This window comes from Cherax quadricarinatus, chromosome 23 (assembly GCF_038502225.1).
Source record: "Cherax quadricarinatus isolate ZL_2023a chromosome 23, ASM3850222v1, whole genome shotgun sequence".
Classification (NCBI taxonomy): Eukaryota; Metazoa; Arthropoda; class Malacostraca; order Decapoda; family Parastacidae; genus Cherax; species Cherax quadricarinatus.
Window position 1 is genome coordinate 8,104,465 of NC_091314.1, and position 12,239 is coordinate 8,116,703.

The window sequence follows — 12,239 nt, forward strand, 5'->3', positions numbered from 1 at the left end:
GTGTGTGTGTGTGCAGTAAACTTACTTTCACAATACATAAAAAAAATGGATAGTTTAAACTTTCCCGCTACTCAACATACCATCAGACCTCACCAACTCGTCCATGCATGTCAGACCATCCTATAAACAGTCAGAATAGAAAACCAACATTCTTCAAAATTAAAAGGATATACAAAAATCCGATACAAAAAAAAATGGATGAGATATAGGACAAATATATTTATATAAATTGAAAAGCATTGGAAGGGTTGGCCAACTTTGTTGTTTGGGTTGAGCAGCAGGTGTGGTTCAGAGGGAGGGCGAGGCGCTCATATATTGCAGTCATGGAAGGGTTTTAAAACGTTTTTTCCACGCTGCAAAGGTACGACCGGTATCAGTTTTTGTACCGTGGATGAACGTGATGCTAGAGGATGAGTTTTGTAAATGGGAGAAGGTAGGGAGGGAGAGTAGCGTGGTGGTGAAGATGACACTGATGATGCCTTGTTGACGTGCTAACAGGTGATTCATCTCTTGAGATGACATGACGACCTGCTCACTTACTTACTACCTGTGCCATAGTACAAATAACTGGCTTGTTGGGTGCTTACCTGGTCAACCAGGCTGTTGCTGATGGCAGGAAGGTGCTTTGGTGACGGTGAAGGGCTCTTGGTCAAAGAAATTTGGAGCCATCCTTTCCTTGGACCGGATCTGACTACCATTAAAGGAGATATATGACCCCTACGGGTTTAGCGCTCCCCACGAATAGGAGGAGGAGTATGGAAGAAGTGAATTTTTTTCAGATATTTGTGAGTTGATGTGTCAGCGGATGGATTTATGAAAGATGAGGTTAATCATAGAATTGATGAAGGAAAAAAGGCAAGTGGTGTGTTAAGGTATATGTGGAGACAAAAAAACGTTATCTATGGAGGCATGTTGGTATAGTAGTACTAACACTCTTATATGGGTGTGAAGCTTGGGTTGTAAATGTTGCAGCGAGGAGGCGGTTGGAGGCAGTGGAGATGTCCTGTCTAAGGGCAATGTGTGGTGTAAATGTTGTGCAGAAAATCCGGAGTGTAGAAATTTGGAGGCGTGGAGTTAATAAAAGTATTAGTCAGAGGACTGAAGAGGGGTTGTTGAGGTGGTTTGGTCATTTAGAGAGAATGAATCAAAGAATGACATGGAGAGTATAAATCTGTAGGGGAAGGAAGGCGGGGTAGGGGTCGTCCTTGAAAAGGTTGGAAGGAAGGGGTAAAGGAGGTTTTGTGGGCGAGGGGCTTGGACTTCCAGCAAGCGTGCGTGAGCGTGTTAGATAGGAGTGAATGGAGATGAATGGTATTTGGGACCTGACGAGCTGTTGGAGTGCGAGCAGGGTAATATTTAATGAAGGGATTCAGGGAAACAGATTATATTTATATAGCCGGACTTGAGTCCTGGAAATGGGAAGTACAATGCCCACACTTTAAAGGAGGGGTTCGGGATATTAGCAGTTTGGAGGGATATGTTGTGTATCTTTATACGTATATGCTTCTAAACTGTTGTATTCTGAGCACCTCTGCAAAAACAGTGATTATGTGTGAGTGAGGTGAAAGTGTTGAATGATGATGAAAGTATTTTCTTTTTGGGGATTTTCTTTCTTTTTGGGTCACCCTGCCTCGGTGGGAGACGGCCGGCTTGTTAAAAAAAAAAATGTACAAGGTATACGGGTCTAGCTGACATCAATGACATAATACTATTTAGAAAGCCGTTTGTTATGCAGAGCATTTCGGGCAAATTAGGTCAGTTTTATCCCAGGATGCAACCCACACCAGTCGACTAACACCCAGATACCCATTTTAAACTGATGGGTCAATCTCTGAATGTAAACAGAGGCACACATTTCTACTGCTGGTGGGGTACTTTAAGTTGGGATAGGTTGTGTTTAAGTTTCTTTTATTTGCACAATATAAGGCAGTGTCCATGGGAGAACCAACCTAATATTGGAAATGTTTAGGAATAAATTGTAGCCATTCTCACATATGGACTGGATCCCCATAATTACCAATTAACTTAGTAATCCAGAATTCTAGCTCTAGTTTTATAAAATAGCAATACGTATGACGTAACTGTACCTGTTAAATTTGCAACCCATGTCAGAACCAGTGTAGCGAGTGTAATACTAAACCCCTCAAGAAAAGTGCCTCAATGCTAGTGAGGGGCTCTTGATCCAAGGAATTGCTCCAGACTGTGGAACAGAACTTCCCCAAGCTGAGGGACTGACCACTTCTAAACTGCTACTTCATGGGTGATGGACCTTGTACATGTACTTGTAGAAATATATTATTGTTATTGCATCTCCACTGTTTCTGCTGTCTCCTCTGTATTTAAGTGAAGAACTTACTGTGTATGCAAAACATTTTAGAATAAAGATACCTAACTGTTGCACATGTGTCTTATTTGTGGACATTGTATATCGCTATTATATTCAGCATGGTAATTACTTTGAACACAAGAAAATATTCTGGAGACCCTTAACTTTGTTATGTATTTATGAAATTTGATCTGATCTTTAAGGGAATTTGTACTAGTCTGACCATCAGGCATTCAGCATGAGTCATCAGGAACAAATAAAAAAAGTTTATTTCTTTCTGCAGTATAAAAATGTAGTTTCTACATGTAATGAAATTCTGTTAAGCACAAAGAAAACCATCATTCATGAAGGGCACAAAATGCTGAACTATTTTCTTTCATGCAGTGAACAGTGATGCTACTGTGAAGAAAAAGTAAATTTAACCCAGTGTCCTGGTTTTATTTTAGAAAAATTGGACCACCAAGTGAAGTTTGTGTTCAACTGAGAGCTAGATAAGATTTTGTTTGGATTTTTAAACCCAGAGGGTTAGCCACCCAGGATAACCCAAGAAATGCAGTGCGTCATCGAGGACTGTTGTATGTCTCTGACCTCGTGACCTAGGTGACCCTGATCTCTTATCTTATTGTAACTTGCCCACTTTAGGTTGTTGCAGAATGAAGTATCTTTACTGCATGTCAAAGTGATCTCTCATTATTTTTGTATGAGACTTAAATACAGTACTGTATATATGTATACTCTGGTACATGTACTGCGTATTCTATGTTATATTGTAGTATAAGCTTAAGATGAGAATTTTGTATTTTTTAATGACATAATGTTTACTCACTGCTAGAAATACTAAATCTTCATTGACTTTTCAGATTATTTTGTAAATGTAATTGTTGTTTTTATAATGTGACTTTTTTTTGTTTACAGATGGGGAGGAGTACAGGAGATTTGTTATTAGCAACAATACTTGCTTATTGTTGCTATGTGATGTCACCGGCCGAAGAGATTTTGCCTCGAGGGTGTTTCACAAATGATGCAGAAAGACCTTTTATGTATCACTCATCCAGTGCAGCAAGTGGAAAGAGTGTGACTGCCTGTGTTGATGAGTGTAGAACCAAGTTAATGAGATATGCTGGATTACTTAATGGCAACAAGTGTTTGTGTGGAGATGTTGTTAGTGGCAATCCATCAGATTTGTGTACTGTGCAGTGTTCATCAAACTCTTCACAGGAATGTGGTGGTGATGGAGTAATGAGTGTGTATGAAACTGGCAAAGGGATCCTTGGTGCCCCAGTGTCTCTTACGCAGGTGGACAGTGGTCCATCTAGTTTGCATATTAACTGGGAACCTCCTGCTGAGGGACTTTCAGAAATTCTGGAATATTATGTAAGTGCTATTCCTGTTTTTACCTATAGTGAGAGTGACCCACCTAGACCAATGAAATGGGTGTACTCTGCCCATACTGGCACTGCTTGGCTTCATGGCGTACAACCTGGCACTAAATACTTGGTGGAAGTTAAGGCTGCTTCAGCTGCTGGTCTTGGTTACCCTCAGTCTAGGGAAATGTGGACCAAAGTTGGAAAACCCGAGACGCCTGCATCTCCGGAACTTATAAGCCGGACTTCCTCCACCATGACTGTGCAGCTCCAGTCTGTTCCTCCAACTAATGGTCCCATCACAGCCTATCAGATAGTGGTTATAGATGAAACTGTTACTGTTGAGTTCCAGCCCGAGCTACTTGAAGATTATCATGGAGCTATGGAGAAAGGTCTTCCATTTTACATAACAGCTCAGTTCCCTTCAGAAAATTTTGTGACCACATTTACAGTTGGTGATAGACAGCTTTATGGTAATTACTACAATGCTCCATTAAGTGAAGGTATAGATTATCACATATTACTTGGTGTTCTAAGTACACTTAATGAAACAAAAGCAGCTTATTCACCTTCAAATCATGAACAGCATGAAAGTACCATACTTGATGAATTTGTACATAGTAATGAGAATCCCAATATTAATATCCATTTGGCTAACAACAGGAAGCTGATCTTAGGATTGTCCATTGCTATAGGCCTCTTTGGCTTTCTTCTGGTTGCATCCATTGTTTTGTATGTTGCCTTGAGAGTGTTGGTCAAGAAAAATCGCCGGTCCTTAGAAAATCAAGAGCTTGCCATTCATGCTCATCAACCAAATCAAGACATTGAAAATGGCTATGCAGTGGGTGCTCATTACGTGGATGAGGAAACACCCCCAGCAGATCACTACCGCCAGTTGAAGGAGAGAGTTTGGATCATTCCTCACCAAGGACTTAACATTGTTGGAGACATTGGCACTGGGAAATTTGGAGATGTGAGAAAGGTAAGTGTCCACAATTCTATCATCTGTATATAGTGTATCTCAAACAGAAAAGATCCTGGGCACATATTGCATTTTAAGCATTCTTTATAAACCTAATCCCTAAGGAAAATCTTTCTTTCTCCTGCTCACTCATTCTTCTATTTTTCTCCTCCAACTTCAGGTAATAACTTTTTTTCTTTTGTACATCTTAGAAATGTCAGTATACCTGGAGGAGAGTTCCAGGGGTCAATGCCCCTTGGCCCGGTCTGTGACCAAGCCTCATGGTGGATCAGGGCCTGATCAACCAGGCTGTTACTGCTGGCTGCATGTAATCCAACATATGAGCCACAACCCAGCTGGTCAGGTACCGACTTTAGGTGCCTATCCAGTGCCTGCTTGAAGACAGCCAGGGGTCTACTGGTAATCCCCCTGATGTATACTGGGAGGCAGTTGAACAGTCTTGGGCCCCTGACACTTATTGTGTTGTCTCTTATCATGCTAGTGGCACCCCTGCTTTTCATTGGGGGATGTTGTACCATCTGCCAAGTCTTTTGCTTTTGTAGGGAGTAATTTTTGTGTGCAAGTTTGGTACTAGTCCCTCTAAGATTTTCCAGGTGTATATAATCACGTATCTCTCCCTCCTGTGTTCTAGGGAGTACAGGTTTAGGAATTTCAAGCGTTCCCAGTAATTGAGGTGGTTTATCACAGTTATGTGTGCCATGAAGGTTCTCTGTACATTTTCTAGGTCAGCAATTTCACCTGCCTTGAGAGGTGCTGTTAGTGTGCAGCAATATTCGAGCCTAGATAGAACAAGCGATCTGAAGAGTGTCATCATGGGCTTGGCATCCCTGGTTTTGAAGGTTCTCATTATCCATCCTGTCATTTTTCTAGCAGATGCGATTGATACAATGTTATGGTCCTTGAGGGTGAGATCCTCTGATATGATCAACCCCAAGTCTTTGACATTAGTTTTTTGCTCTGTTGTGTGGTTGAAATTTGTTTTATACTTTGATGAAATTTTAATTTCCTCACATTTTCCATAACCTTATCACAGGTCATAAGCTTTCCTTTCACAAATACCTCTTGATTTCTGGTTCCCTGAATTGAGCCTGAATAACTTCCATAACCCCCACCACCCACAGGTGCTGTATAATCCTACAGGTTTAGAGCTCCCCTATGATTATAATAGTTTCACAAATACCATACATCATAAATTGTTCATTTGAATACCCTTCATTGGCTTTCACATGGTGTGAAGCTTGTTGAATGACTCATCAGGAAATGTGCTTAAGTTCTAAAGATAAAAGACTTTCAATGTTGAAATTCCTTTATCTTTAGAACTTAAGCACATTTCCTGATGAGTCATTCAACAAGCTTCATATCATGTGAAAGTTATAAAATCCAGGAACAAACTACAAAAGAATAAACACCTCAGCAAATTATTATGGTTAACAATGAAAACTTGGATATTTAATTTTAACATTTACAGTGATAATATTATGAGCAGCATTATATAGGTAATGTGTATGCCTCAAAATTAACATCATTTATTGGTATTTTAGCTGTAAAGTGAAATATTAGCTCCTGGTTGTACCATGTCTCAGTGTCGGCTACTACACATCCTCTTTTCTTACATCCTCAATATAGTATATTTCATGTCACTACAGTACTTTATTCAGTAAATAAATGTCTGTGGAATTTGAGGGTTTTCATGTCAGAAAAGTTATAATTTTCTTTGGTATTATATAATCTATTAACTCTCTTTCAGGGAGTGGTGGTGAACAAAGCTAACCAAATAAATGTGTTGGTTCAGCGAATAACAGATGATACTCTGGATAGGAGTAGTAAGGTACAAATGTTGCGTGAATTTGATGCACACATACGCATTGGTTCCCATCCACACATCATCTCTCTTGTGGGACTCATGGAGGAACTCAGCATAATCTCTGTGGCCTTTGAATATGAAACTGCAACTCTCAAAACCCATCTAGTTGAGAGCCGTGCTGTCCAACACTATCCTGTGTATGCTGAGAAGAACAGAAGGTTTTCAACACTTCTGGAAGGACAGGTTAGTCAGATTCCTGCTTGATATCCTAATTTAATTTTCTTTGCAATTTATATAGGTTACTTTGTGCAGAAAAAACTCTGTAAGAAAAATATAAATCCAAATTTGTAAGTGCTACTATTTATTACATCATCAATGACATGGTCCATAGAAAGTAGCTGTGTACTTGCCCACTTGAAGATATGTAATATATGCTTGAGAAATTTTGAATTTAACTATGTCTTTTCTGTTTTTTCTGCATTATGTAAATTTTGTAACATATTGCAGATTTGCTTTAATCTGTTGTTTCTTTCCTTTGCCTTTGGTAATAATTATTTTAAAATACAGTGGATCCTCGGTTATCTGCCGTTCCGGATATTGGCCAACTCGGTTATCGCCTGTTTTTTGGGCCAAAATTTTATTTTGGTTATTGGCTGTTATTTCACTTATCGGCTGTATTGGACGCGTCCACCACCCGCCCGCCAGCTGCTCGCGCATTCGTGAGTCTGTCTGGCTGTGTCTCTGGGCGAGGGAGGAAACTTCTGCTCATTCATCCAAATTTTTTGCTATAATCCATTGTTTTTTGTGGTTATTAATTGAGTGCAACTGTGAAATAAGCAACCAGGGACCCAAAGAAAGTTCCTAGTGCCAGCCCTATGGTAAAGAAAGTGAGAAACACGATAGAATTCAAGAAAGAACTCCTAGCAAAGTACGAAAGTGAAGGAGGAAGAGAGAGGGGAGAATGTGCCGCCTTCAGTGATTCTGCGATATGTATGATACTAACGCAGCAGGAATTGATAAAGGCTATAGCGCCAGCCAGCGATAAAGTGTAGCATTAACAGTGTAGCAAGTGAGTTAAGCAATTAAGCAATAGAAAAAGGACACAAAACTAACTCCATCAATGTTGTTGGAGGTATATAGGGCCACAACAACATACACTGCCTGTGTATCTTCCACCACCCTAAACCAATGCCAGCATCTCCTCCAAGGTAAGTGTAAATATTTCTTATTTATAAAGTGTAAGTATTTCTTATTTATAAATAAAAGTGGAAATATTTCTTATTTATAAATTATGTACATTGTTTCAGTGTGAATAGTGGTGGTGGCCTCTGCTGCCCACCACCACCACCACTGTATGTACAGCTTATGCTGTCAGTGGTCCTTATACACCCAACAACAACAACATCACACCACTCCTCACATATGTAATGACATATTTTATTCATTCTAGAGTATATATCATATTTCTGTGTAATTAATATTGTTTATTATGTCATATTAGATGAATTTTGTTATAGAAATATGCCATAGAGTTGATAATAGCGTCATATTTAAGCATTTTGTCCTGTCTCCAAACAATAAACTCGCCTCCCTCTCTGCTCCTCGACGTTTTGCATATGCCAACAAGACTTCAGTAAAAGTAAAAGTGATTTAAATGTTCATTTATCCATTTCATTAGTCATTTTATTTAGTTCTCATTGTTTTGTGTATGTAAAACTATAGTTAATCTTTAAAAAATGTGTTTTTTGTTAATATTTTTGGGTGTCTGGAACGGATTAATTGTATTTACATTAATTCTTATGGGAAATATTGTTTCGGTTTTTGGGCATTTTGGTTTTAGACCAACCTTCTAGAACGGATTACGGCCGATAACCGAGGGCCCACTGTATATTTAGAATTTGAAAGAGGCCATTTAAATTAAATGAAGAGGAATCAGGCTAAGAGAAAGGTAGAAAACATCATTAAAGATGGTGTTCTAATCTTAAAATTGAAAGCTGGAATGGCTAAACTAAAAAAAAGAGGTGAAGCAAATTAGAATCTTGTGAAAGAATATCAAGAATAATGTATGGTAGGGTGCTTGGAGTAAAAATAAAATTTTTTTAGTTACACAATGTTTAAATGAATATCTTGTTATGCTCAACATGAACTGATTACACACTGTAAGGTGGAGTAACTGGACCACATTTTCATAGGCTTTATTAATGAAAAAGTAAGTGTTAAAAAGACTAGTAAATTTGTATTTGTAATTTGTGTTGTGTGTAGATAGAGCATCCAGTAAATGTTTTTTCTAATGTAACAGTGCATATTCATTGTTAATAACTGAAATTATAAAATGAGTCTAAAAAATGTATTTTTTATACACAAAAAACAATGAAATGGTTGTTTTGACACAGCCTAACAAAAAAATTCGACATTTTGACATGCCATATAAAGTAGCTATCTACTACATTAAGAGTTCCTTCTGGCACCTCATGATCTACGTACTGCACATATCACCACAAAAATGTTGCAAGGTATTTTAATTTACTTTTGCAGATGTTAGACACAGGTAAGATTTTTACAATTTGGTTAACTTTGAGGTCCATAATATCAGTATGAGTGGCTCCTGAAAATAAAAATACAGCATTCTGATGACATGCTGAAATCACATCTTAGGTATTTTATGTCCCAGCAAGTTTTTTCTGGCTCTACCAAGTTCAATAGTTTTTCCTCTTAATGAAATTCATGCTTCTTCCCTCTAAATTTCACCAGTACATAACCACCTACCTTCATAATGTGGTTGTCATGTTTCTGTTGCTGTCATTTGTGCCTCGTGCAGTTAGTGTGTCTTTTTCCTCTGTCTCTGTACAAGTTCAGCCTGATTTTTTTTTTAACACACTGGCCATCTCCCACTGACATAGGGTGACCCAAAAAGAAACCTTCACCATCTTTCACTCCATCACTGTCTTGTCAGAGGAGTGCAGACACTACAGTTCAGATGCCCTTCCAAATTGCAAATATTCCCACCCCTCCTTCAGAGTGCAGGCACTGTACTTCCCAACTCCAGGACTCAAATCCAGCTAACTGGTTTCCCTGAATCCCTTCACAAGATGTTACCTTGCTCACACTCAGCAGCTCAAGACCCAAAAGCCATTTGCCTCCACTACATACAGACATTAATTAGAAGTAGCCCAGTTGTCCTACCTGTTCTTTGAAGCTCTTTGTTTATCACCGTTTTCTCATTACTAAGTTAAAGTTTCTTATTCAGTTGATTAATCTTCAAAAGTTGGTGTGTGCACAACTTGGTAAGAAGATATAGCAGTTAGCCTTATCATTTCCATACTTGGAATGTGCAACTGTTTTAGATGTTCTTGCAGTACACCATTGTAAAATATGCTCTTAGTTGTCTCAAATCACTCTTAATGGAGTCATTATAAAATGTTCTTTATAAAATAGAAAAAATGTAAGCCAAATGTGTCCAGGAATTGAAAATATGACATTTTTCAATGTGTGGCCAAGTTACCTCACCTTATGGTATATATGAATACTGAATTGAATGAACCTATACATTAACTGTATGGGTAGTACACTTGAATAACTCACATTTATTGATACAGAAATGACACAAGAACATTTTGGTCTAAGTAGAGACCCTCCTCAGGCAATACTAAACTAGTTAAAAGAAACCCTTAAATATTGACACAAGTCAGGTGCAAATGAAAGCACCAGCATTGTAGCAGGCCGCCTGGCTCATGCCAGGCTAACTGAATACTTTTTTCACATTTTGAAGTCTAAATTAATCAGATTCATAAAAGATGGTAGTTGAATGTAACATTTACAGAGGCTTACTTTTTTGTTGGTCAGTTATCTTCCTTATTAATTTTTGAATTGTAAGTAGAAACATGTTCAGTAGAGACTCAGCATCCTCGTTTATAATATTGAAATGGGAAAAATGTTAACCCTTTAACCCTTTCAGGGTTTATGACGTAATAGTACGGCTTACACACCAGGGTTTTTGACGTACTAGTACGCCTAAATTCTAACGCCTTCAAATCTAGTGAGAGAAAGCTGGTAGGCCTACATATGAAAGAATGGGTCTATGTGGTCAGTGTGCGCAGTATAAAAAAAATCCTGCAACAAACAGTGCGTAATGAGAAAAAAAAAATTTGACTGTTTTTGGTTTAAAACAGCGACTTTGCACTGTATTTTCGTATGGTATTTATGATGGTATTCTAGTTTTCCTGGTCTCATTTTATAGAATGGAAGACATATTACAGAAATTGAGACGATTTTGATTGGTTTTACAATGAAAAGTACCTTGAAATTGAGCTCAAAGTAGCAGAAATGTTCGATTTTTACCAAAGTTCAAAAGTAAACAAATCATGCTAAGCGTCAATACACGTCAACTGGCGAGTTTGATATTCTTTCACAAGTGCGCCGATATTATTTATACCATTTCTACACTAATGCAGTAGTCTGCATAACAGTAAATCTTATTTTTTTGTGAGGATAATAAATCAAAGTGGAAAGCAAAAGAAATGTAAGAGGGGCGTGGGGACGTGACTAATGAACAGAGCAAATGTTATTTTAGTGCCAGGAATGTCTTTCTTGTTTATTCTGGACCCTATTTGGAAATTGGCATCTTTTGAAATTTGTGTGAAATTGGCAAAATTGCTAAATTTTGACCACTTTATTGGATAGTTGAAATCGGTAAATGGGTGGTTTCTTGTACTCATTCGATAGAAAAAATGGAGTTCTAGTGAAATAGTTATGATTTTTGTCGACTAGTACACTGGAATTGGCCGAAAATAGGGCTTAAAGTGGGCAAAATAGCCGATGTGTAAACATCGTCGAGACTGCTAACTTCGTGAGAGCATAATTCCGTAAGGTTTCCATCAAATTTCATACTTTTGATGTCATTATGATCGGGAAAAGATTCTCTATCTTTTCATAAGAATTTTTTTTTTTTTTTTTTTTTTTTTTTTTTTTTTTTTTTTTTTTTTTTTTTTTTTTTTTTTTTTGAAAATTTGTCGACCCTGAGAACAAGTCTGGGAGAGGGCCTGTCGACCCTGAAAGGGTTAAGCTGTCCTCACCCCAGGTTGAAATTCCCTACTATGGCCACAAATTTGAAACAAAACACTAATTTTGGCTTCAGAAACAGTAGAGGATTTTTTTTTTATAGACAAATTGACATAAAATATGCAAAGTTTGATGAAATGCCTATGAAATTACTCAGGCAGGAAGTTGGAGGTTGGGGATCACTTTATGCAAGTGCAATTTTGCCAACTGAGGCCAGTTTTAGTCCATTCCTGGCTATTTTGTTAGTATGTCTTCTGTGCTCTCCATTGAGTGCAAGAAACTGTTCATTCAGAAGTATCAGAACTACCCTATTAGTAGCCCATAATTTGCAAATTTGGCCATTTTCACACTATTTTCAACAAATTCCAGTTTAAAAACAGTCCAAGACAAACACTGTAGGTATTCCTTCCACTAAAGCAGCCTTCCCTCCATTCATTAATCACATCCCCAGGCCTCTCCTGTGTAGGTAGCACTTGCCCTCCATTTTGAATCCATTCTGTAACAAGTTCTAACTGCCTAGATATGGAAAGAATAGAGAGCTTAGGAGAGAGACTATATACAACATGCAAGATCACCAAATAGAAAGAAAGGAACATGTGAAAGATCTGGGCGTAATAATGTCAGCTGACCTTTCTTTCGAAGAACCCAAGTAAGGCAAATATCACAAAAGCCAGGAAAACTACGAGGTGGATAATGAGAATTTTC

At 38.1% G+C, this 12,239-nt stretch overlaps 1 protein-coding gene across 2 annotated transcripts in view; it reads left to right on the forward strand.

Annotated features, from left to right (window-relative positions):
- The first annotated feature begins 257 nt into the window (after window positions 1-257).
- Window positions 258-12,239, forward strand: part of Wsck (tyrosine-protein kinase Wsck) — a 59,142-nt gene continuing 47,160 nt past the window's right edge. For both annotated transcript variants that reach the window (XM_053772430.2, XM_053772431.2), the window contains exons 1-3: window positions 258-361; window positions 3,242-4,672; window positions 6,420-6,719. In XM_053772430.2, coding sequence (XP_053628405.1) covers window positions 3,242-4,672; window positions 6,420-6,719 — 1,731 coding nt within the window. In that variant the 5' untranslated portion in view covers window positions 258-361. The remainder of the gene's footprint in view (window positions 362-3,241; window positions 4,673-6,419; window positions 6,720-12,239) is intronic.